The sequence below is a fragment of the Antennarius striatus genome, chromosome 5 (assembly GCF_040054535.1).
Source record: "Antennarius striatus isolate MH-2024 chromosome 5, ASM4005453v1, whole genome shotgun sequence".
NCBI lineage: Eukaryota > Metazoa > Chordata > Actinopteri > Lophiiformes > Antennariidae > Antennarius > Antennarius striatus.
Window position 1 is genome coordinate 1,129,784 of NC_090780.1, and position 26,727 is coordinate 1,156,510.

Genomic DNA, 26,727 nt, shown 5'->3' on the forward strand with positions numbered 1-26,727 from the left:
TTGTCTCCACCTGAGTGTATAGATCAGGAAGACATGTCACATTTATGATGTCACGGTCCTGATCCAACACGGCTACGTCAGCATGACATGTGTGTGTCCCTACACACGCAATCTGTGAATGTCCGTACACACACACTCTACACATGAAAACAGAACAACTGGTGTGACGTTCCACCTGGGGGGGGGGGGCGTCACACACGGATGAAAGTGGTTCCAGTGACCGGAGACACACCCTGCTGTGTGACGCCACCCCTTATCTGTGAGTGCTTAGTTGACAACAACAACAACAACAACAACAACAACACACACACACACACACACACACAGACACACACACAGACACACAGATACACACACAGACACACACAGATACACACACAGACACACACACACACACACACACACACACTCCTCAAAGGGTGGCCTCGGTTGGATTCATTCACACTCAGCCTCCCTTCCCGGTTGAATCCATTGTCTCCATATGTGATGTGAGGAGGAGGAGGAGGAGGAGGAGGAGGAGGAGGAGGAGGAGGAGGAAGGCTGACCATCACCATGGGTTCAAACAGTGGAGTGACTCAAACCCGTGACAACCTGACCCAGGAACCAGATCCAGTGTGACTGCCCCTGTCCAGCCTCCAGTCAGCAGACTGGTAGAGGTTACCCCCCACCAACACCCCTGGAGCAGCACTTTAAAATCTGGGATTAACATGAATATGTCCCTTTATAATCTGGTTCCGAAGAATCTGGTTCTGGTGCACACATTTCTAATCTGGTTCCGGTGCACACACATCTAATCTGGTTCTGGTGCACACATCTGGTTCTGGTGCACACACATCTGGTTCTGGTGCACACACATCTAATGTGGTTCTGGTACACACACATCTAATCTGGTTCTGGTACACACACATCTAATCTGGTTCTGATGCACACATCTGGTTCTGGTGCACACATCTAATCTGGTTCTGGTGCACACATCTAATCTGGTTCTGGTGCACACACATTTCTAATCTGGTTGTGGTACACACACATCTAGCATGGTTCTGGTGCACACACATCTAATCTGGTTCTGGTGCACACACATCTGGTTCTTGTGCACACACATCTAATGTGGTTCTGGTACACACACATCTAATCTGGTTCTGGTGCACACACATCTAATCTGGTTCTGGTGCACACATCTGGTTCCGGTGCACACACATCTAATCTGGTTCTGGTGCACACATCTGGTTCCGGTGCACACACATCTAATCTGGTTCTGGTGCACACACATCTAATCTGGTTCTGGTGCACACACATCTGATTCTGGTACACACACATCTAATCTGGTTCTGGTGCACACATCTGGTTCTGGTGCACACACAACTAATCTGGTTCTGGTGCACACACATTTCTAATCTGGTTCTGGTGCACACACGGTCCTCCCCCCCACGTGAGGACACCGGTCACCTCTGATCCCTTCTACCCCCGTGGATCCGGTTCCTCCATCGCCTCCATTAGATTAAGCCGCACGTCATGACCGTGTGTTCCTGTTGATTCCACGCAGAGCCGGACCCCCCAGTGGAGGGATGACCCCCCAGTGGAGGGATGACCCCCCCATCCCTCCCCATCGGAGGGACGACCCCCCAGTGGAGGGATGACCCCCCAGTGGAGGGATGACCTACCCGCGGCCGACCACGGCTCCCGGCGTCACGACACTGTTTACCGGGGCGACACGTGGCTTCACACCTCCGCGGGTACCGGGGGGTCAGAAAGGAGGTCCAGGCTGGAGCAGCCTGGTCACGAGTGGGGACACACACACACACACACAGTAACACACACACACACACACACACACACAGCTCCGGGGGGGTGAACTTGTGGGGGTGTCTGGATGTGATCGCGGCTACAGGACACATGAAGGGCTTCCATCACCCCCCCCCCCCCTCCACACACACACACACACACCCAGCGGGGTGTGAGGCTCATCCCGAACCCCGTCCCGCCTCTGAGGCACCGGGTCGAGCACCGAACAGCAGCATGACGGTGCTGATCCCCCCCCCCATCCTCCTCCTCTTTTCCCGCATTCAAGGCGTAACGGCGCTAAATAATGTGAAGGACGGCCCCCCCCTCACCTGGCAGATCGTCTTCAAAATCCATGTCGTCCTGTCCCTCGTCTTCATTACTCAGCGACCCCGGCATCTTTATCTCATCGCCCCCAAACCCCGTTAGACCGGAGACGGGAGTTAACCCTCCAGGCGCCGAGGCGCAGCTCTGTCTCCCCCCCCACCGGACGCGTCGCCCACTTTTAATTCAGATCAACGTTTTTTCGCGGGTGTCGTGGAGTTTAGTCCAGAAACACTCACACATGTGTCCCCCCCCCTCTGATCTCTATCCAGGTCCAGTCTGAAAAATAAGAAAGACAAAAATGGAACACACATGCCCAGATAGTGACGTCTGGTCTGTTGCCATGACGATGCATCCCATAATTTCACCCACAACTAGTTTAAGTCGTGCTCTGGTAGTTACCGCGGTGACTAGTGCTGAATGTAAAGATGGTGATGAATGAAGAATAAAACAGGTGCGGTGAACGCGGCGCGCCGCGCCGCGGACGCGGCAGACGCGCTGCCGCGTCCGCGGTTTGTCCTTTCAGGAAAACTGGAGGAGAAAGTTCTGCTCCCCGTTTGCCCCCCCTGCCTCCCTGCCTCCCCCAGCCTGACGGGAGCGGGATGTAAGGAGGCAGGTCGGACTCTGGGGTCCACCGAATCAGAGCCGTGCTGAGAGGGGGGGGTCCTGAGTCGGGTTGTCACGGTTACCACAGATGGAACAGGAGGATGCTCCAGCTGCCGGGTCCTGATGCTGATCTGGGACCAGTTCATTATTAATGTTAAAGGGGGTCCCTGACCCGCCTCCAGCACCAACACTGACCCCCACCTCCTGAAGTCCTAGACCCTGGTGTCACCAGTGGGTTTCCTCAGGACCCCCCCACACACACACACACTGAATGGATGCTATGCTAGCCTCGGTAGCACACCAACAAGACAACAGAACACGCTTCAGCTCTTCTATGAACTTTATTAAAAGGGGGGGTGGGGGTCTAGTCTTCCTCCTCCTCCTCCTCGTCCTGGTTGATCTGGAAGTAGCGCAGCTCGTAGCTCTCCTTGGTGTTGGCCACCACCCGCAGCCAGTCCCTCAGGTTGTTCTTCTTCAGGTACTTCTTGGTGAGGTACTTCAGGTACCTGGGACAGGATGGGGGGGGGGGTCAGCGTCAGAGTCTTCATCGCAAAGTCATTCACCCCCACAGACCTGTGGTGGTGTTAATCAGATTACATCCAGTGTGTAATCTGATTAACCCAACACTGACTCCACTGGGAGCCCCTAACCAGAGGCCCACCTCCAGAGGAGAGGCTGCAGCGCCCTCTGGTGGAGACACCCAGCACACACTGAGCATCTGATCCAACACACATGGACTTCTGAATTCATGCTACAAATATATATAAAACCAGTTGATCATTGATCAGAAAACCAGTGAAAGGCGTTTTGGATCCAGATGGGATGGATTGTAGCTTCACCGTGTCCCAGACCAACGATGGCAGGGATTGGAGCCCGCAAGATTACATAAAATACAGTATTTTACATAAAATAAGTATTTTATCAACATTTTTCATAATGAGACAAACTACTGAAGCATTGTGTTGAATTTATGGACAGATCCACAAAGAATTCCAGGTGTGTTAAACTGAAAATATTAGCATCTAGTCACAGTCCTGCCGACTCAGATTTTACTAAAAGATCTTTTTTTTTCATGAACCTTCTTATGTTCTACTGATAACTAAAGAACACAAAAAGTAAAAAAAACTGTTTTCCTCTGGTAGAACCGCAGCAGCTAGTCTTTGTTTGGTAAATTCAGTCTTTACATGGTTAAAGAACACAATATTCTGTGTCTTGAAAGATCAGACAAGATACTCTAGAACCTCTGGCTGGGTGTTCTGAGAACAGCTGGAAGTGAAAGAGTTCAAGAGTATAAAATGAGTCAGTGGTGCTGCTGTTCCGCTGTGAAAACTGCCTGAAATCAAACACATTTATTCAGTTCAGCAACATTAACTCAGGAGCACAATATATAAAACACTTCAACCTACAAAACTAAAATGAATAATTTGTGCTGATTTTTGCTTTGTCATTTTCTTCTTTATTTTTAATTGAAAAACTATTTATGCTGATTTTTTTCATTCTATTTTTATCAGAGGAAGTCAGGATTAATGTCTACAATGACTTCGTTCAGGCAGTCACTGCTCGGTCCACAGCCGGGGGGGTGGAGTCTAAAGGCAAGTTATATTACAGTACTACAGTATTTTATTATTCTGTGTTGTTTTAATGTCCTGTAAACTGTGGTGAGACCAGTGATGTTGTTTGGTCTAGAGACAGTGTCCCTGAGGAAAAGACAGGAGACAGAGCTGGAGGTAGCAGAGATGAAGATGCTGAGGTTCTCTCTGGGAGTGACCAGGATGGATATGATCAGGAATGAGTCCATCAGAGGGACAGCACATGTTAGAGGTTCTGGAGATAAAGTCAGAGAGGCCAGACTGAGATGGTTTGGACATGTCCAGAGGAGAGATAGTGAATATATTGGTAGAAGGATGCTGAGTTCTGAACTGCCAGGCAGGAGGCCTAGAGGAAGACCAAAGAGGAGGTTTATGGATGTAGTGAAAGAGGACATGAAGGTAGTTGGTGTGAGAGAAGAGGATGAGAAGACAGGGTTAGATGGAGGACACTGATTGGCTGTGGAGACCCTGAAGGGAGAAGCCCAAAGGAGAATTTGTTTCTGGTCTGAGGGAATAGAACTTTAGTATTCACAGTACTAATGACATTACTTTAGTATTTATAGTACTAATGACATTACTTTAGTATTTATAGTACTAATGACATTACTTTAGTATATATAGTAGTAATGACATTACTATTTAGAGTAGTAATGACACTACTGTAGTATTTACAGCAGTAATGACATTACTGTAGTATTTACAGTACTAATGACATTACTGTAGTATTTACAGTACTAATGACATTACTGTAGTATTTACAGTACTAATGACATTACTGTAGTATTTACAGTAGTAATGACATTACTGTAGTATTTACAGTAGTAATGACATTACTGTAGTATTTACAGTAGTAATGACATTACTGTAGTATTTACAGTAGTAATGACATTACTGTAGTATTTACAGTAGTACTGACATGTTAATGTCCTCAAACAGACTATCGAGGGGAACGAGTTACAAACAATTCAGATTGTGACCAGCCTGTAGGATCCAGTTGTGTTTGTAGGTTGAGGACTACCTGTACTCTGACCAGCCTTTACTGGTCCAGTTCTCACTTGTACACCATCCTGTGTGCCCCCCCCCCCACACACACACACACACACACCTGGACGGGTCAGGGTTCACTGGTGCTCGTACCTCTTAGAGAATGGGACCTCAGAGTTCACGGCTATTTTACTCTTGCTGCGTTCGATGGACACGACCCCCCCGCCGAGGTTCCCAGCTTTCCCGTTGACCTTAATGCGCTCCTGCAGGAACTGCTCCTGGAGGGGGGGTTACACACAGGACAGGGACTGGTGATCCAGATCCGGAGTGGAACGCGGCCGGTTCTCACCGAACACCACGTGCTCCACCGGAACACCTCGACACGTGACACTCACGAAGTTGGCGGCGTCCATGATGCCGTCCTCCACGGGGTGGGTGCAGTCCAGGGTAAACTTCAGGATCTGCTTCTTCCGCTTCCCTCCTTGTTTCCTCACCATCTGCTTCTTCTGGAGCATAGAGAAACAACCAGCCGGTCACGTTAAACCGTTAACTAGGTGAACGTTAGTGAACATCAGCGGTGTTACCGACACAAACTACAACGTGTCATCTCCAAACGTTCATGACAACAAATCACGTTGGCTAACTTTCCCGTTGACTAGCTTAGCTATCGTTAGCATCCTGGTTAGCCCAACGTGGTGTGCGCCGCGTCATGAACACACGCGGTTATAAGCGGTTAAAACGCGCAGAGCTCCGGTAGGAATGTTGGCTGTTCGTATTTATGTCTCCCGGTCCAACACCAGCCGACCCCACGCCGCCTGAACACCGTTTATTTCACCGTTTCTCTGCTCACCATCGGGGCCATGGCGGACACGCTGAGCGAAAAGGAAGGAGCGGAGGCTGCGCAGGAAATATAATACCCGGCCGCATCATCGATCCGATCCGTTTCTCTGGCATCGATTGAGCCGCTGACTCCTCTGGACCGGATACACGGGGCTGCGGGACTTCCGGTTTACTATAACCCAGTTAAATACACACAAACTGTGTTTCTGTCAAATAGAAAATGTTCTGATCAACATTGTCGGTTTATTTATATTAATTTACATATTAATTAATTATTTTTTAATAATACATTTCTTATTTATCACCATCCTGCTGCTCCAAAAAAAAAAAAAATCAATGACGTCATAAATGTGAGTTAACTTTCCTGTCAGCTCTAGTCACACGTTTAAGGCGTTGTTTAAAGTGTTTGATGGTTAAAACCCCGGAGACAGTGAACCTGAGCCTACCAGGTCTATGTGTTTTTATCATTGTTTATTTATTCATTATCTTTTGTCTGCTTGTTTATTTATCTCTGTTCCAAACGGATTCTACACATTTTCAGATGACAGTAACTGATCACAAGTTAAAAAAGAGGAAGTCACTCCAGTTATTCCAAAGTGTTTGTCTAAAAATAAGCAAGAAATCAAGAAAATTTAAAAAAGAAGAACTATTGCAATTAACTAACTCCTTTATTGATTTAATCTGCATCCTCTTTTTTGTCAAATACCAAAAATAAAGGTTTAGGGTTGTGGAATGACGCCTTAATGAACTATACCAAAGTTTTCTTTAATTACACTTGCCTGACATCTGAAGTACTTATGATGTCATCGTATGTTTGCTAATAAAATTAGATCAATATTGCATTTTTATATCACTGTTATGACACCTGTAATATGGAGCAGTTTTCTATCGTATTTGATTCATGAATTACTTTACCCATCTGAAGATCAATAAAGCTATCGATTTCTATTTGAATACCTCAGTTTAATATCATATTAAAGAGAGAAAAATTAACAAGAGGCTCCATGCATTCAAAAGGCACACTAACTGAACTTCCTGTCCATCTCCTTCTTTTCTAGAGGTATCCATCTCCATGAGCTGAAGCCCGTCTTGGACCACGATGGTGGTCTCACCCACCATGTGGTCTCACCCACCATGTGGTCTCACCCACCATGTGCTGAGACCCTCAAAGCTGACCGTTTACTGGCAGAGCTTTAATTTTGCCCCTGTCTTTTCACCCCGTATTGCAGTTCACCAGTACCACATGAAAACAGAGCAACTGTAGTTTGAATCCTGCGGGATGGGGATATTGAATGTCCCTTTTGTGCTCTGGCAGCTCTTGGGGGGTGGGCTGGGGGGTGTTGTGGGGTTTGTGCTGTCAGCTGCTTGGCAGAGGGACCCACGGCCTCCGGTTGAAGGGTCTGTGCATTGTTGTCATTCCTGCTGAGGGTGGCTGATAGTAGCACTGAGAGGTAAGACAGAGGCGCGCTATGCTTTCTGCCATATAGTCCACTATTTACAGCAGCGTCCGTTAGCTATATGTGATGTTGGTGCTAAGGATGGCTTGGATGTAATGTATTTGCCACGTGTAGATTGTCCCTGCAGCACCGGACACCCACCATACATCTGACAAGGTAAGATAGTCAGGAAACAATCCTGCTCTTGTTTCACGATCTGGTGACCTGCCACACTTGGCGCTCTCATAAGAACTGGAATACCTGGACTAAAACATGTTTTCAGGTGACCTGAAATTTGTAATCCAGGGAATTATCTATCACATTGTCTCTAAGGGTATAATCTGCTTTCAGATGGCAGGAGAGATCTTCACCAACTTGGACAGCCGTAACGTCAGCTGCAGCGACTTCCACCCTCTGGTGTGCCAGCTGTGCCACGAGCAGTACCAGTCCCCCTGTCTGCTGGACTGCTACCACATCTTCTGCGCCCGTTGCCTACGCAGCCGCACCAATGAGACCCATCTCATCTGCCCCCTCTGTGGGTAAGAGGCAAGACAGGGGGCAATCTTAGATTTGCTCTTTGGCCAATCTGATCATATGCGCACCCCAACATGACGTTTATGGATCCCAAAAGTAATAACAGAACATACGGTAGAACTGTACGCAAGGATTGAGTTTTGCCAATAGTACAATATAAAAACTAAATAAACTGTTAATGTTAATGATTTTATTAATAACATCATAACTGTTGAAAGTAAAAAGAAAAAAATAGGAGTAAAATTATTTAGTAGTTTTATCAAAATGTTAAAGTCTGGTAGTCGTTTAAAAAAGTTTTAGAAATAAAGATGTAATCGTTTTTTTCTTCACTTTTGCTAGTTTTCTTTGCCTTTCATTCATATATTCTCCGGTGGACACTGCACCAAGCTAACAGAACCTTCTCCACACACATTTCAGTAATATGTGTAGTAATATGTGTAGTAATACGTGTAGTAATATGTGTAGTAATATGTGTAGTAATGTCTGTCTCTTTTTCTTCATTAACTTTTGATTGTTTTTTATTCAAGAAAGCACTCATTGTCACTTGCTTTTCCTCCAACTTTTCAATCTTTCAGAGGCATGACGATAATCAATCAATCAATCATTCAATCAATCAAACAAACAATCAATCATCCTTTATTTGTAATGTACTTAATCACATCAGCAGACATATCAAAGCGCTTTAACAGACAGACAAACCCAACGTGGCTCATTGCAGTGTGTAAAAGGAGCAGACGTCATGTTGCTGTTTGGTTAATTTAACAAAATCACGCAGGTGAGTCTAGTGACAACAAATTTGTGCGAGATCAAAACATAATAGTGGTTTCTAATTAGAAATTTAAGTGGAGAAATGGAAAAATTGTGAATACTTTTAGTGGAGATGTATTTTTTTCTCAAAATTATATCATAGCATTGATTTTTTTTTATTGTCAGTATTTAAAGCTAACCCTAACCCTAACCCAGACACTCACGTTGTCTTATGATTGTGCGTCCCTGTTAAAAAATGTGCATCAGACACGCAAGAACACACGCTAACGAAAACACAGCATATAACGTGAAGCGTGTAACAGAGAGATAACACATGGACATGAGGTCCGTGCGTGTTGTTGTCTGGTTGTTTCTGATTAGTCAGTTTTAAACAAGCCTCCACATTTTTCTGCTTCAGGGGAGATTGTTGAAAAGCTGCTTTTCTGTGATGTCACAGAAACTTTGATGGACTGAAAAACTTCATTTTTAGCTGAACCGTCTCCCACAGACTCGAGTCCCTCAGAGGGATTCATTCCTTTGTAGGTGGTTCGGTGGTTTCTGAGAGCATCGGGTTCAGGTCCTGAGTGGCTGCAGCAGCTGGGGGTGGGGGTCATCCCAGTCTCTGATTTAGACCTTGGTCAGCCAGTAAACAAAGCATACTGGTATTCAGAAGCAGTGCCAGCAGCTTTGGGTGATCAGCGGTAGTCACATGACACACCTCTATTTCTCTACATGTTGTCATTCTCAGGTCTCCATTATGAACCTTCTCCCATCAAACCACACAGATGTAGGGAAACCTCCACAGCACGGATAAAAGTTCTTAAAAATATATACTTTTGTCAATTACAGCTTGAAATTTCCATTTTCCCTGTTTGTGGATTGAGAAAAAAATGCTGGTGAGTCAGAGTCCCTCGGTTTCCCCGTTATGTTACTGCAGCTGATCACCCCGTGACTCCTGGATCTGCTCCATCACGTTGGTGTCCTTACGTCCCGCGAAGCACTGATGTATGTTAATTGTCAATGAAACAAAAAACACATTACTCAGGCAGCCAAGGGGATGAAAATGAGATGATGACTTTTATACCTTTTTAATGCCCAGAACAATATTGCAGGTTGTCCTGAGTCTGTCTGCAACAGTACACCTCTAGCAGTGGTCAACTTAGATATGAAACAAAATGCTAAATACTCTATAGTTTAATATAGAATTCATTTCTGCAACCATTATGAAAGTAGGTCAGGGTAAAATTTTGACTTCAGGGTGTCGTGGGATGTTGCAGTCTCTGACTGCCTTATCAGTAGTTTAGTTAGTAGTAGCCAAAGATCTAGAAAACAACATTTCACTAACAGGTTTTCTTCCAGATCTACATCAGTGACGTCTGTGGATGCACCAAACTGACTCTGAGTTCAAGCCCTGTGGCAGCAGTGGATTAGTCCGTTTAAAAAATATTATCAAGAGTTGGATCTAATGGGAATGTTGGTATTATTTATCCGTGTTAAACACAAAGCTCCTGTTTTTGCCTCGATCCCACAACAGTAAATAAATTACTACATATAAAGAGGTTTTGGATCCAGATCCAAATCAAGATCCAGATCCACCACCTCCTACCTTTGTCTCCACCAAGATGAGTTGACACCAGACTTTGGCACCAATCTAGAAGTGGACAATACTACACATGCATTCCTAATGAAAGGCTGAGGTGGATAGTGTGAACAGGTGGGTCCACACTCACTGAGGTCCCTCCTGGCATCAGCAGGTCAGAGCGGACGGGGGCCTCATAACGGGGGGGTCTCTGTACATCAGGATGAGATGAATCCTGACTGACCCGAGCGTCTGGTACGTCCCCCGACATACCATCATGAAGATATTTAAGTTTACTCCTCAGTATCTGACCTAGTTTTTTATTACACCAAATAAGATGGAATTACTAAACATTTGAACAACTTTTTTTTGATTTTTGTGCTTATTTTTTGTTTTAAGTGGATTTTTCAGTTGATGGTTGGGTAAAAGAATCACCGTATCACCTAAATACTGTCATCTTGTGTAAATTGTCACATTAATCAATTACAAATATGATTTAGATTATTGGAATAATAAGATCAGTCTTTGTACAATCTAAATTCTTTCTAATTAATCTGATTAGTGCAGATACTTGAAACAGCATCCCCATCATCTAACCCAACCCACTCACTATTCAGGTGTGTAAAGTGAGCAGTCTGTCACTCAGTGTGTGGTCAACTAATTTTATTATGTGATAACACAGCGCCACCTTCTGGGATGTTACAAGAATGTAATAAAACAAGGATCCATGTTAAAGGACATCAGCGTCCACGGGTTTCACTGTTCATCTGTCTGGACAACTTAGAACGCACCTATTAGTAGACATCCATGAAACCCAGATTAACTTAGATTATGTCGAAATAGAACAAAAGAATCCCAACAGAAGTCCTCGGGGTGTCCCGACCCCATCGATCAGCTGATCGGTTCACTTGTCCTCCTGGTATCCCTCCGTCTTCATGTCGTTCAGGCCCAGGTCTTCGTTCTGCTCAAAGGAGCGGGTGTACGTCTCCACGGTCATCTCCGGGTCGGGTTCTGGGGCGTACACATTCTGGAGATAGCTGTTCCCCGCTGGGTCATCCAGAACCAGGTGGACGTCCATCTCCCCAGCCATGATCCTGTCCATCTTCTGTCCGAACGCCTTGATCTTCTCCACCCGCTCTGTGTTGCTACTGTCCCCCAAGCAGAAGGGGTTCCTGGACACCGTCAGGTCCTTGATGTCCGTCAGGAGCCCCTCCACGGTGGTGAACTTCCCGCTGATCGCCGCCATTCCCAGCTCAAAGTCCAGCTCGGGGATGAGGACGGAGCAGGTCTCCGACTTGAGCACGTCCCGGGTCATGTCGGAGGGGTTGGTGACGTGCAGGGTGATCTTGGTGCCCTGCTCCTCGGTGGCGCCGCCCGACTTCACCTCATTGGTCCGGTAGCCGCAGCCATCACAGTTGGTCGCCATGATGATGACTTCCTTGAAGTGAGGGATCTGGACCAGCTTCATGTTGGTGGAGGCCGGAGCGTTGCATTCTGGGCAGTTTACCTTGAAGGTCAAGACCTCGTTCCTCATGGCCTCTATGTCCGGGGCGGCCGGTTCTTCTACGGAGTCGTCCTCGGCCCTCAACCCCAGCTGGACGTCCTGTTCCGTGGTCCTCTTGAAGCGGGTCACGGTGAGGGCCTCGTCCTTCTGGGGGGCCACCGGGTTCTCCACGAAGCTGTTCCCGGACGGATCCTCGATCACCAGCGTGAACTCCTCCTCCACGTCCTTCAGCTTCTTCAGCTTCTGGATGAACTGGTTGATCTTGTCGGCCGTCTCCGGGTCCAGGGCCCGCCGGACCGGCTGGTCCTGCTCCAGACCCGTAACCGTACGATCCAGGAGGCCCTCGATGGTGGACAGCGCCCCCTTCTGGGTGAAGGCGGGAATCTCTAAATCCAACTCGGGGATCCTGGTGGTGGCGCTGTCCGATTTCACCACCTCCCGGTTCAGGTCGTCTTTGGTTCGGACTCTGAGGGTGTAGCACACGCCCTGGTCCTGGATCCGGCCGGCGGACTGGATCTCGGTGTCGGCCCAGCCGCAGTGCGGGCAGCTGAAGGAGCTGACGATCACCTCCCGGAAGAAGGGGATCCGGGTGAGCAGCAGGCGGGTGGTCCCGTCGCGGTGACAGTTCATGCAGAGGCTGTCGATCTCATCCGGCCTCCAGTGCTCGCTGTCCGCGCTGAGGTCGGTGAAGAGGCTCTCCCCCCGCAGGCTCTGCTCCGAGATCACCGACATGTCTCCGCTTCTGGAAGCTTCTGCACAGGAACCCACGTGCTGCTTCCGCCTTCTCTTCTTCGACGGCGGAGCTGCTGCTGTGTTCACTGCCGCCCCCTAGCGGGCACTGGGATTCACACGGTTTAAAAAGTTTATGTTTACATTATATTTATATTTATGTTTATATTAAGTTTATATTATGCTATATTAGGTATTATATATATATAATATAATGAGGGTTACCTGTCTGAATACGACTGCACTACATCGTCACTTTACTACACTTATGCTTATTAACGCTTTTTTTATTCTTATATTTTATGGTGTTTCCACTTTTTTATATTTTATATCTTGAATGGTGTTGGTACTTCTCTTTGTGTGCTTACTGAGCTGTGTGTAGTGTGATGGACATCACAATTTCCCTGGCGGAACCTCCGTAAGGGATTAATAAAGTTACCTACTACTGCTATTACAATATTATATTATATTATATTATATTATATTATATTATATTATATTATATTATATTATATTATATTATATTATATTATAGTATATTATATTATATTATATTATATTATATTATACTAATATTATATTATATTACTTACATTTTCTTTCATCTAAATTCACTTTCTGTCCTTTAACATTGAGTCATGCTTCTGCCTGTGTGTTTTCTGTGTGTTTCCATATTTTTGTCAGACAGAACACAGGAAGAGACGTCTTTATTTCTTGATAGCCACATTCAAATAGCATTATGTGAGGGTTTCTATTGCTCCATTGACTTATATATGACTTTTATTTTTGTTCATCTTAAAGCCCAGAAATGTCTGGAAGGAGTTCCTTCAAATTTAATTAATCTGACTCCAACATGAACCTATTATTACCATGACTTCACTGTGACCTCACAAAGCAAACAGAAAAACAAATGAATAAAAAGAAGAAGAAAGGACATAAAATGTGTCTAAAGGGTCAAAGGTGAATGTTACCATGACATCACAGTGTTCACTCTGGTTACTATTGAACACCATAACTCAGGATCAGAACGAGAGATAGAACTGAGATATTGAAAATGTGTAGATTTTCTGTGCTGTTGGGGTGAAGATGTGTGTGCAGTAGTTTCTTCACGTTCACAGTCAGCAATTGTTTGAACAAAGTGAATCACATGATTGATCAGGGTGCCATTTGTCCCAAAAAATTTAGTACAAACTGAAACATTTGATTTTCTGTACCGGCCATGATGTGAAGTAATGAAGATGTCCTAATAGAGCACATTTTTCATTCTAAGCAAGAGATGAGACTTATTCATGATATATGAAGAAATATTGTTATAAATATATTTTGTGTCCTCTATAAACCAACCCTTCTCACCAGTTGACTGGGACTCTGTCCGGCCGTGTTGTCTGTAGATACCCGTCTGTCATAAAGGGGAACACCCTCCCACCAGAGGACCCACTCCTCAAGTTCCTGGTGAACAACAGTGCAGACGCCGAGGAGACAGTGCAGTGTGCTAACTGTGACCAGGAGAGTTCCAAACAGGTATAAATGACACCGATCCGTTGGGATTGGTCTTTAGTTTGGTCATCACAACCCTGTTACGAATGTATGAAGATGACACAGGTGTTAGAAGTAAACTTATCCTTATTTGAACATGTCAAACAGGACCCCCTCAGTTACACGTTGGATGACAAACTTTTATTTTTATGTGGCTTTTAAGACGTTTTGTTGACACAATCTTCTGTTTTGCTCAAATTGAGAGTGTGATCAAGTGTGACCTGAAGGACTGTTAATCTGGTGTTAACACGTCTACACCCCATGAGTCTGTTTCTTTTTTTGTGCAGGACGGCGGGCTGATGTTCTACTGTAACACCTGCAGCCAGCCTCTTTGCAGTGCCTGTAAGGAGGTGACCCACAAGGCCAGAATGTTCTCTCACCACGAGATCGTGTCCCTGGCCAAAGGCACCAAAGCCAAACACAAGAAGTGCCGTGAGTCACTCCTCCGTATCAGACAGGGGGGACGCAGGTCGGCCAGGAGACGTGTCCACACGGCTGAGCTCTGCTCAGAACTCTAAAAATCAATCTAAGTACAACCAGGTGGTCCTCAAGATACAAACATTCATCTGTAGATATGAACAAAGGCACCACCATATCCGACTATGGTCCTGCAGTTCCCCTTTCTGCCACAACCCCCACAGAGGCAGCACTGCTGCGTTGGTGCAGCTCCAACACTCGCCCCCCCCCTGTCGTTGTTTGTTATTATCTCTGTTAGCGTAGAGATGGTGAACATCTCTCTGATGACAACTCTGACTCTGACAAACACTAACTCCTCCCTCCTCCTCCTCTTCCTACATCCTAAAGCTAAGCTACGTGCTAAAAGCTACAGTGGATCATCAACAGCTGACTCTGATTCTTGTTGTTGATGATCTTAAAACTAGTGGAGAGTTTCTTGAAGTGTTTCTTCTTCTTCTCCTCAAGTATTAAATTATAAGCATTAAAGTTTACCGTAAAGTAATCTGGATTAAAACGATCACATGATGCTTAAAGGTAGATATTGGAACCATATGTTCATATTTTATTATGATTACATGTTTTTATTCTGATTTACTGTACAGTAACATGATATTATGAGCTTTCAACAGTTTACTAGTGATTTTAAGAGTCCAGTCTTTGTGGTGGACAGACTTTAAGTCGAGTAAAATGACGTAAACTTGATTGTTATTTTTCTGTGTATTTTTTTAAATGAACATATAATCAGAAGGACTGAACACAAACATCCTCTACCTGTTTTTTATTTCATTCTGTGTTGTTTTAATGTCATGTAATTGTTTCTGGTCCGTCTGAGGGAACAGAACTTTAGTGTTTAGAGTAGTAATGACATTTAAATGACCTCAGATGAAGATTATAGATTAAAACGCTGCATCAGACGGTGTCTCCGTCTCCACAGCGCTCCACGAGGAGCCTTACATCCTGTTCTCCACCGAGAACAAGACCATGCTCTGCATCAAGTGCTTCAGAGACATGCAAGTGTGAGTCCACGTCGCACCAGAGACTCCTTCATCCTGCTCGTCTCCGGTCCTTCACGTTCACTGACCCACTGTTGGTGTTCCACAGGGAGAGTCGAGCTCACTGCATCGACATAGAAACGGCTTACGTTCAGGGATGTGAAATGCTGGACCACGCTGTGCTGGTGAGAGGAATGGAACCCACCCCACAAAGTTCCATAGCTGTTCCTCAAGCTGTAACGACACTTTCATTAGTATATAACCTCAGCTTCATTAGTATATAGCTTCTTCTTCCTCCTCCAGGTGGTGAAGGAGCTCCAGACTTCAGCTCGAGAGGCGATCGTCCTGCTGAGAGCCATGATAGGAGAAGTGTGTCTGAACGTGGAGGAAGAACAGAATGCAATCTGTTCTCTGTTCAACAGCCTGCAGGTCAGGTGATGATAGTCTGTCTTATTCTCTAAAGTATGTTAAAACAGGTTTTTCTTCACCAAACTAATATTAGCATGTACATTAGTAATGGTAGATTAGTTTTAAATAAGGCAATTGTGGCAAATATTTGTCTTTTAAAACTTTTTTTTTTAGATTAGATTAAGATTAACAATCGATGTAACCGTGTGGTAGACAGAACATTGGGACCCAATACTCACTATTGATCGGCTTCAATGCTAATCCTTGTTGGGTGTCTGACGACCCACTTTAACTCATCAGCGTGGACGTGTGCTAAAGCCAATAACGTAATCACAGTTCTGAACCGATAACGGAGAACATAATAATTTTTATATTAGCTGGTTTTCCAGCTAAAGTCTTTTGTGTGTCGTTTTCATCTCCGTCTCATGTTTGTATTAATATCCATGTAAAGCATCCGTGTATTTAGTATTATCTCTCTGACTTCATCTTCGTCGATGACTTCTCTATGTGTGCTGTTTGGCCACTGGGTGTCTCTGTTCGCTTGTCTAAGAGAATAATCTAATCTAATGAATAATCCAGGAGTGCTGACACCTCATTGAGGCACTCACACCATCACTGCCCACAATCTTTAGGATTATTAGAGAAAATGTTGAGGAATAAATGGTGTCTCCTCTCTTGTGGTCTGACAGGAGAAACTAGCAGAGAGGAAGAAGCTCCTGCTGAAGGCAGCTCAGAGGTAAATGTCCACAGTGTCCATGTCTCTGCTGTGTTCACCAGAGTTCAGTTCTCCTCCTGACACCAGGTCACCTGGTGGATCTGGTCCCCTGACCCCGCTCCATTGTCCTCCAGTGATGAAGAACTTTCTCCTGTGTGCCACTAATTATCATCACAAACACATTTTTCTCCTGGGTTATAACAACTGAATTATAGCCGTATGCTAGCAGCTAGCAGTTACAGTTGTTGGATCTGCTCCACCAAAACAAGATGGAGAACCTTCTCAGGAACCTTCTGGATCCACAGCACCAGGTGCTGGAGAAGAACCCATTTACATAGGACCTGCACACCTTTAACACCTGTTGCATCTTTAGCACCTTTAGCACTGTTAGCACCTGTAGCACCTTTAGCACTTTTAAGACTTTTAACACCTTTAGCAGTATTAGCACCTTTAGCACTTTTAGCCCCTTTAGCGCTTTTAATAACTACAACACTTTTACCACCCTTACCACATTTAGCACCTTTAACATCTTTAGCGCTTTTACCACCTTGAACACTTGTAGTACTTTTAGCACCTTTAGTACTTTTAGTACATTTAGCACTTTTAGCACCTGTAGCACCTGTAGCACCTGTAGCACCTGTAGCACCTGTAGCACCTGTAGCACCAGCCAGCTTCCTATCCTAACAGGTTTGTGTGTGTTAGCATGCTGTTTGCTCATCTTCCTGGTGGTATTCTGGTTGAGGGGGATCATGAAGTTTTCCATCCTGCTTGTTACCGATCCATATGTGCACACTGTAAAAAGTGAAGAAATGCAAATCATTACAGTCATTTTTATTATACATGAACTCACAAATATCCATAAAATAGAATAATTACTTCCCTCCCCTCCAGCAACAGTTAAGGTCTGATTAATCACCGTCTAAGTTGTGCAACCCAGTAAAATCAGGATGAGAGCAACTCTGACAAACCAGATCGTGTGTGTGTGTGTGTGTGTGTGTGTGTGTGTGTGTGTGTGTGTGTGTGTGTGTGTGTGTGTGTGTGTTTCCAGTCAACATGAGGAGAAGGAGAAAGCTCTGAAGGACCAGCTGTCTCACCTCACCGCCCTGCTCCCAACGCTCCAGGTAAGAGACACAGGAGTCACTGCAGACACAGGAGTCACTGCAGACACAGGAGTCACTGCAGACACAGGAGTCACTGCTGACACAGGAGTCACTGCTGACACAGGAGTCACTGCAGACACAGGAGTCACTGCAGAATTTCACTGTACCCTTTGTATGATGACAAATAAAGTTTGTTAATCTTAATCTAATCCTAAATTTTACCAAAAAGAACTGAAGAAAGTTCTCCCCTTTATCTATACATTGATGTACATTCTTACCAGGACAGAATCCTGTATGGACTATCATCTCATCTGAAATCTTAATCTGACTAATCCGTCCCTTTGTTAGACTAAAGTAGTGGAGTAAAAAGTACTTTACGCAGTAAAAGTATGGTATCCTGCTAAGTGTAATCTGGTTTGGTTGTTCTTTCAGGTCCACCTCATCACCTGCTCCTCGTTCCTCAGCTCCGCCAACAAGTTTGAGTTTCTGGACATGGGCTATGTGAGTCCAGCCACAGAGTTCAGGTCAACGTTACCGTGGTAACGGCTGAGTTCAGGGGATGCTGCACCGCGTCACCGACTCACACCCGTGTTCTTGCTCACGCAGCAGCTCATGGAGCGACTGAAGAGGATCGTGAAGCTTCCTCACCGCCTGAAGCCGGTGCAGAGCAGCAGGGTGAGCAGAACGTACGACGGGCTCACCCGTTCACACCTCCAGGTTCCAGTCCCTCAGGGGTTAAACGTGGATGGATGGATGGATGGATGGATGGATGGATGGATGGATGGCAGGTTTCCACTGATCAGGGGATTCCCACCGATCGACATTCAAACTGATCAATTCTGTCAATCGTTGATGACCTTACTTTTATTGGTCATCGAACATTATCTCAGTTTTACACATTTTTTTGAAAACCACAGTTCTGTTCAGCAGATTAGAGATTGTATGAAGTGGATTTCCACCAATCAGAACACTCGTAGCGTTTCACTTCACCAATAGACAGCGGTGTGTTTTTGGTGTCGTTTCAGTAGACAAAGTTCATACTGACACAGAATTATCCTTTCAATAGCAATTAAAAAGAAATTTAGCTGCTTTGAATTGGAAAAAGTAGCATCAGCAGATGGACAAAAATAGAAATTGAACACTAATAAAATGAAATCTTAGGATAAAGGAAAGAGTTGGTTTATGCTGAGATAAATGTTGACTCAAAAATGACATTTTCAGTGATTTGAATGACTTTTTTTTTGCTGCTTGGAACAAATGAACAGGTTTTTGTGCAGCTCAGACATTTTAGGTTAATTATGGGGGTTATTGCAATTATAAAAATTTTAAGGGTTAATATCCGCTGGCAATTTGAGTAATATTCATCCCATAGTACCAACACGACTTAACAAGACAAACAAACAAACAACTGAAGGGCAAAACATCTTTCAAGGGTGAACACAATGCTGTACTCCATTGATCATGAATAGAAACACAAAATGAGTCAGAGCTCGACTCACAGCGGGGGGGATTGGAAATATTAACTTTAATATTAGTAGACTTAGCTAACAGACTTCTTCAGATTTGGATTGGATAATAAATAACGATAATAATATAATACAGATAATAAGAATAAATTATAAAAAGGAATTATAATCTTTATTATCTTTATTATAATATTTTAATGAATTGTAATTACAAAAATTAGAATTTTTTATCTATATAAAAATATCTATGTAAATTTTATAATCTTTTATGTTTTTTACAATCTTTACTATAAATTAATTCTAATAAAAGTAATAATAGTCTTGTGGAGCCAGAACTTCCCTTCCCATCAGGATGGAGGTGAGTAGATACAATCCATCCAAACAGCATGAAATACATGAACCCAATGAAGCCTGTTAGAGGATGGAACTGAACAAAGTTCAAGTTAACACACACGTTCAGCTCAATCCTTGCTTTGTTATAAACATGATTATATCCATAACAGAGTATTTACGTTGATTACTTCTTTCTTCCTTCCTTCAGATTAACACAGACTACAGGAGTGAGTTTGCTCGTTGCCTGGAGTCCTTACTGTTCCTGGACCAGCGCTGTCCCCCTGTGGTGGATGAGTGTCCCAGTGTTTCAGCCAGGTGGGGTCGTCTCCTGCATGAACACTGAATTCACAAGCTGCTTCCACTTCCTGGTTGTTGTCACTTCCTGGACGCTCCTGGAAATTAAAACCCTGAGCAGCAGATTAACGCTCGTAGAAAAGTCCAACGCAGTCAGTGAGGGGAACGGAGGCGTCACGCCTGAACTAATGGTGTACTGTCTGTAGTGTCTGAACACACCTTGTTGTCTGGGGGGGGGGGGGGGTGTCCTACTTTAGGACAGTACCAGACCATGCAGTTAGATGGATGGTGGGGTAGATGCCTCCATGTTGTGCGCTGTGGCTCTGGGTTACCTTCATGTGAAGGCCGTCTTTAAACACCTGTTGTGACGGCTCAGAGAGAACACGCCTGCTGGTTTTTGTGTTCCCACCACACACCCTGACCCATTTATTTTTGCCCCATCAGTGTCCCCTAAATGTCACAGGTCTTTAAGCCCCCTCACTCATACCAGCGTACTAAAAACTCTGCAAGACGCAACCAGGGGGGAGACTGGTGCCCCCGCTGGCACTATTTTTATCATAAATTCACAGAGCTCTCCAGGATTTATCTGAAAACTGCTTTGTTCCAGGCCGTTTATGTCACGGCATTAACACGGGTGTGAGTGGGCGGGGCAGGACATGGGGCGGCGTGTTCTAGACAGGTCCTCAGTCACATCAACACGGGTTGAGAAGTAACAGCCTGCCAGAGCCCAGGTGAAGGTACGGTTATTTTATATCAGTTCCTGTCTGTTTGTAAAGACTCATGTGTTCATGACTGACCTGCTGTGTGACGCTGCTGTCAGAAGGAATGTCTTTATAGAAGTTTGGAGTGACCCTCATCAGCACTGACTTTGTGTTTATTGCCTTTATTGATTTAATAATGGCTGATTGGTAAAGTGCTTGGTGTGAACCTGAAGATGTGTAATGAAATGGGTGGAGTCACACCTGGATACCTGTAGATGAGCCTCAGCGTAGATGGTAGCTGGAGAATGTTCACGCTGGTGCACATGTTCACCAACCCGCTCCCAGGACTGACGTCCTCCAGAGACGTCTCAGCTTTGTCTTCTTGTAGACCTTTTAATAGAGGTGTGACAGTTAAAAATAGAGTGTTCATCTGGGATTCACTGGAAAGAGCTTTGAAGAGTCCTCCCTTAAAGGGATCCTATGACGAAAAACATTTCCTCTACATACGTGTGGCCGTCTGTTACCCTACCATCTCCTAGAATCTGGAATCCTATATCGATTGTTCAGCACACAAACTGGTCCAGAAACACTCTTCAGAATCAGCTAGTTTTGTGATTTAACAACAGGAGTGATTTGCATAGCTCCGCCCCATCTGCACAAGAACATTCCCCTCTTCCCGGATCAGGGCATGTTCATCTCCAGGGTGAAGTTTAGTAAGGTAGCGGTGTGTCGTACTGTCGTCACTCAGAGCCAAACATGGCTTTGCCTACGAGTATGACTGAGTATGGTGAAGTCAGCTTGTATTTGGCTAAATAATTACCTCTGCTTTGGTCCGTCTACTCTGCGATAGCGTTGAAAGCTAGTTTCATGTTGATGCCATTACGAGGGAGCTTGGTTGTTCCCACTAACACGTCTGCAAACCTGTCCAAATGACTGGAGACATTAGCTTCATTAGCTTCTGTTAGCAATGGGAGTCGACACAATAGGGTCCGAGAGGCTGTTTGTTAGCCGAATTGTTCGTAAGTCGTTATATATAAAATTTCAATCCATAATTCCAAGAAGGACTGAGATGAGGGAGATGAGTGTTGGGGGGGGTGCGTCTGGGGCGCTGGGTGGGGAAACCAGTCGGATGTGGTGCGTGTTTGAAAGTACGATCCTACGAACGTAATGCAGCGTTTCCGAACCTTTAGACACCAATCAGCGGTTGTTCACAGCTACCAATGTTTGTAGTTGGATGTTTGTATCTCCATGAACACCTGGTTCATCCACCGTAAGCATTAGCCCATGCTATCGTTAGCCACATGCTCTCCGTGAGAGGAGCACGTAACAGACTGAGCTCGTTATTATTGGATGGCCAGCCGAGAAAAACGGCGTGTTCTCGGTAGAGATCATTTCTGACCGCTGGTGTTCAGGACCACCAGCGGTGTGAAATGGATTAAAGAGTATAAAATGAGACTTTAACAAGTGTTGTCAGACTCTGGACGGTTCAGAAAAATCTGCTGACCGTGACCAAACCTCAAGTGTTGGGAATTATCAGAAAAGCTGCTCTGCATTTAAAAAGCTGCTCTGTGTGCCCTCTGAATACAGGGTACATGTTAATAATGTGTGGTCGTGCTGGTTCTGTGGTTCTGTGGCTCCTCTACCTAATGGGACTACGATTGTCCCCCCACCTCACCCCAGGCACCAGTCCCCTGTCTCCATGTCCTGCCGCTCCCCGTCTCTCAGTGAGATGCCCCAGGGCTCTGTGTTGGGGCGGAGGCCGACTTGTCACCGTAACATCTGCACCAAGGTGCTCCTCGCCGAGGGGACGGAGACCCCGTTCACGGAGCACTGCCGGAGCTACGAGGACACCTACAGGGTGAGCGCTGCGCTCCCTGGAAACCTAAACATCTCTAGAGGGTGGATGGGCTACACCTGGCAGCTGCACCACCTTCAGAACCCTGCGGTTTTAGAGACTGTTTGTATGTTGCAGACGTTTCAGGTGGAGATTCAAAACCTGAAGGACCAGGTCCAGGAGCTGCATCGAGACCTGACCAAGCACCACTCCATCATCAACACAGATAAGATGGGAGAGATCCTGAACAGGTCTCTGCACATAGACGACCAGATCGCCTCCCAGTGTTCCACGGTGGAAACCATGAGAGTCAGGTTTGAAGAGGTTGGTCCAGAGACGCCTTTGTGGCCGGACCTTCAGGGTGTATCGTCTGCTCTGCAGAGTTCTGGAAAGAGAAATGTTTAAATTGTCCTCCAATACCTCTGGCTGCATACCTCCCAGCCAGTTTTCACATAGTGTACTGTTTTAAATATAGACTACCACGAATCCAAATGGAGGGAAAAGAAATGTCAAGGTATCCCATGAGCGCTGTGGTCCGTGTGACATCGCATTTAATCACAATCAATGTTTTCCTCACAGGTTTGGGACGAGACATTTCAGCGCGTTGCTAATGAGCAGGAGATCTATGAAGGTGAATGTTCTCCGTGAAACACTTATCTGTGGTGTTCCAGCGTGCGCCGCTCGCCTCGTCCAACGCTACGAAGACTCTGGAGTGATGAAGGAGTGAGATCTGGGCATGGGGCAGAGTGGAAAAAACACACAAGCACTTACCAAGAAACTGTATCCCGACATTGATCCTTTGGCAAAGTGGTGCCTGAGAGACATACTATATTTATCCCAAACTGAGAAATAATTTTAAATTAATTAATAAATGAATTTAGTCCCAGTTTGGGATTAAAAAAAAAGGATATCTATCTATCTATCTGATGGTACACGTTCACCTCGGCTTACCTCGTCTGGAGTTACGTCGTTCTCGATTATACGTCGGGTTTCAAAAATGTACACTAAAAATAAAAATCAAGTTTGTCATTTAATCCACTTTACGTCTATCTGCCACAAATACTGTAATCAAATAATATAATGTATTATGCCATATTGGTAATATTATAGTATTAACTGGTAGCAACCAACTGGTTAATACTATGAGGAAGTAGAGGCTGAAGACAAGACGGTGAATTTTTTCCTATACAGTAATTATGGTAATAGGGTAATTTAAACGTTTCTGACCCCCCCCCCCCCATACTGATATTAGACCACTTTCTATCTGTATTACCTTCAACACACTCTGATAGACTGTTTAAAGCACTTTTGTGTCTCATGGAAGTCCGAGACTCACGGAACGTAGAACACTTCTGGATGATGTCAGCCAACAGAATGCGAGTACGGTGTCACATGACTACCTACCAAAAATCCTCTATGAGGTGAAATCAAGACTGTTGATGCGCAAATATGCAATGTAATTGTTTGTCAGCTAAAAATAGATTCATATAAACCAAATATTAAAATACATCCATTAATAAAGTTTGGTACAGAACTGGGAATGGTTAGCTACAGTTTAGCCTGGACGCCACTTACGTTGCGTCTCCTGGAACCAGTTGATGTCAGACGAGGTTTACCTCCACCGGGACTTTTGTTGTTTCTATAGTTTCCCGTTTCCATAGTTACAAGGTTGGACTTTCCAAAGCCGATCTCATTCAACATTTTTCCCACCTGAAAGAGCCGAGAGCAGGAGCGTTCTGCCAGTTGTCATGTTTAGGACTAGATGTTGGACTTGTGAAGGTCTCAGGTCATAGGTCACAGCTCTAGAATCAAACAGCTCTCATTTACTTAACAGTTAACTCACTGGTTCCACCACCACGTCTGAAACGCTCCAGGCAGTTTTCTACAGAACAAACTTCTCATGAGGAACATAATCTGACATGTGGACCTCCTCAGGACTTCTTCACACCTGTTTTTCTTCACGTTGTGATTCCAGCCCAGCTTCATGACCTGATGCAGCTGAAGCAGGAGAACTCCTACCTGACCACCATCACCAGACAGATCAGCCCTTACATCCTGTCCATCGCCAAAGTCAAAGAGCGACTGGAGCCCAGGTGGGGTGATCGCTCTGCATGATGTTCTTCTACATCTACATGCTGTCCTCCTGGACAGATGAGTGGATGGAAACTGTTGTTTCCTCCACAAGAGATGAGATTTTAATGTTTTAGTTGATTTTTCTACAGATGAGTATCTTCACTAAAGTCAGTGCAGCTTCCCACAATCCTCAGACTGAACCTACTGAGATCTAGAAAATAACACCTGTAATTTTTGTCAGCAAATTCCATGGAAAGGTCAAAACAAGAGCTGTTTTTAGGTTGTGTGCTCAGCCTCTCTTTTTCCCGTCGAAACTCATTGTTCTCCTGGGGGAACAAGAGGTTTTTATGGTCATAAACTCTTCTGCTACACTAAATCCTCACTGAACGGGGTCGCCAAAAACCTTCCCTGTTCATGCAGTACCACGTCAAAACGACACGCTGTTCCGTGTTGTTTCCACACGGAGAAGGTGAACGTATCCATTACAACCATGACTCTGAGCTGAGGACCAAAGACACGAGAAGATGGAAGAACTGAGAGAAGTTGAGGACTTTTCTTTAAACGCACAAAACACGTCTTTCCACATGTTTGTTACAGGTTCCACGAGTCTAAAGATCACCATGACGACCACAGGGAGACAGGAGTGGAAATCTATGAAGACAAACCGATGGTTAAAGACGGTCGCGACAGGTATGGCCAGCTGCTCTGTTATTGATCTGGTACTGACTACACCTGCCAGCAGCTCTGTTATTGATCTGGTACTGACTACACCTGCCAGCTGCTGCTAGTTTAGCTAAGTGTCAGCTAGAAACCCAACAACCAGGACCACATGTGGTTTAGTGTGGCTGTAGGTGATCACATGGAAGATCATTTGTTATCAGACCTATGAGAACTCTCGGTTATCACTGATGCTGTTTGGAAAGTGTTTGTGATCGTTATCTGTGGTAACAGTTACATATTGATCGCTCGTTGTTTGACCGTCCAGCGGACTCCTGCCGTCTTTAACAGACCCGATTGTTCGGTTCTGGTTGAAATGATCTTCCACTCATTAAAACCTGTTTGTTTGTCAGATTTGTGATCGATGCGTCTGGTTTTCATCCTGCAGTGACGACCAGACGTCCGTCCCCGACCCAGACAAGAGTAATCGGACGCTGATCCTCGACCCGGGGGAGGGTTCTGTCAGAACCGGCCGTCCAGCCAGGCAGAGTTCAGATGGAGACGTCCAACCACGATGACACGCCTTCATGAGCACCATGCCTCCTCCTCCTCCTCCTCCTCCTCCTCTATTTTTGTCCTGTTCATGAATTCTTTTTCTTCACATTCTGTTACAAACACGTTTTCACACCTGCTTGTGAACGGAGGCGTGACAGAGGTGTGTGAACGCGGCTGATCTGGGCGAACCGCTGCGTGAAGAAAAGTTTGGAGACCACTGGTTTGAAGCAGGCGTGTTGAAGTCACAGCTCAGCCACATCACCGGTCCATTTAACTGAGGAAAAATGATCTGTAATCTTTCCAAACGGAACTTTTCGTGTCAAAATATTGCAGCTACTTGATGTCATTAAAGATTCAATCTGTTTGACATCATCGTCTGAGTCTTCAGCTTCACAGGAAGTGTTTGCAGGAAGTGAACAGGTACCTTCCCTTCCTGAGGTGGGAGGAGCCCTGATCTCCACTCAGGTGAGGGCGCTAATGAGGAGTGAGACGGATGAGAAGGTCAGGGTCAGAGTTGAAGTGCGTTGGTTCCGTGGCGGTGCTGAACAGGACGCATCGGGGTCGCGGAGGAACAACCGCCCCCACAGCAGAGCAGCTTCATTAAAAATACATCCGTGGCAGCAGAAACAAATGGAGCGCCCCCCCTCTGCTGCTGTACTCCCTCCCCATGGTCATCCATCATCTGCACTCATGGAGCTACCAAGTCCACCTTCCCTGTTCATTATTCTTGGTCTCCGTTGGGCTGCCTCACCTCCTGCTGGAGGGGGAGGAACCCCGAGGTCATTCCACGCCAAGGAGAAAAGGACTCGTGTGAGAGGCGTCCAGAACACGTGTGGACGTTACGCTCACAAAGAGACGGATCTCGTTCCAACGATCACAACACTCCACTGACTTCACTGCAGATACCAGGATGAATGCGTTCAGAGGCGACTTCCTCCAAGGCCTCGCTTAAAGCA

At 45.4% G+C, this 26,727-nt stretch overlaps 4 protein-coding genes across 9 annotated transcripts in view; 1 reads left to right on the forward strand and 3 right to left on the reverse strand.

Annotated features, from left to right (window-relative positions):
• chd5 (chromodomain helicase DNA binding protein 5) overlaps positions 1-2,197 on the reverse strand; it is a 35,055-nt gene extending 32,858 nt beyond the window's left edge. Inside the window, exon 1 of the mRNA XM_068316128.1 lies at positions 2,112-2,197. Within this exon, the coding sequence (XP_068172229.1) occupies positions 2,112-2,178 (67 nt within the window). The 5' untranslated portion in view covers positions 2,179-2,197. The remainder of the gene's footprint in view (positions 1-2,111) is intronic.
• Positions 2,198-3,031: 834 nt separating this feature from the next.
• rpl22 (ribosomal protein L22) lies at positions 3,032-6,181 on the reverse strand. The gene is made up of 4 exons (XM_068314444.1): positions 6,133-6,181; positions 5,678-5,788; positions 5,436-5,560; positions 3,032-3,215 (listed from the first exon to the last, which is right to left on the reverse strand). Exons 1-4 carry the CDS (start codon positions 6,142-6,144, stop codon positions 3,074-3,076), a joined length of 390 nt encoding a protein of 129 aa, XP_068170545.1. The 5' UTR covers positions 6,145-6,181; the 3' UTR covers positions 3,032-3,073.
• Positions 6,182-7,461: 1,280 nt separating this feature from the next.
• On the forward strand, positions 7,462-26,138 carry rnf207a (ring finger protein 207a). 6 transcript variants are annotated; one of them, XM_068314447.1, is made up of 19 exons: positions 7,480-7,573; positions 7,694-7,735; positions 7,910-8,097; positions 14,043-14,172; positions 14,475-14,619; positions 15,578-15,659; positions 15,745-15,820; positions 15,939-16,064; positions 16,733-16,779; positions 17,807-17,879; positions 18,291-18,359; positions 18,465-18,533; positions 19,866-19,972; positions 22,333-22,510; positions 22,625-22,810; positions 23,066-23,117; positions 24,462-24,579; positions 25,157-25,249; positions 25,665-26,138. In XM_068314447.1, exons 3-19 carry the CDS (start codon positions 7,910-7,912, stop codon positions 25,792-25,794), a joined length of 1,869 nt encoding a protein of 622 aa, XP_068170548.1. In that variant the 5' UTR covers positions 7,480-7,573; positions 7,694-7,735; the 3' UTR covers positions 25,795-26,138. The 6 variants fall into 6 exon arrangements, with proteins under 6 accessions (XP_068170549.1, XP_068170548.1, XP_068170550.1 ...); XM_068314448.1 differs by having other exon boundaries at positions 7,462-7,735; positions 18,468-18,533; XM_068314449.1 differs by lacking the exons at positions 7,480-7,573; positions 7,694-7,735 and having other exon boundaries at positions 7,919-8,093; positions 14,008-14,172.
• zpr1 (ZPR1 zinc finger) lies at positions 11,067-12,711 on the reverse strand. Its single transcript, XM_068314453.1, has one exon. It carries the CDS (start codon positions 12,652-12,654, stop codon positions 11,323-11,325), a length of 1,332 nt encoding a protein of 443 aa, XP_068170554.1. The 5' UTR covers positions 12,655-12,711; the 3' UTR covers positions 11,067-11,322.
• Positions 26,139-26,727: the final 589 nt, after the last annotated feature.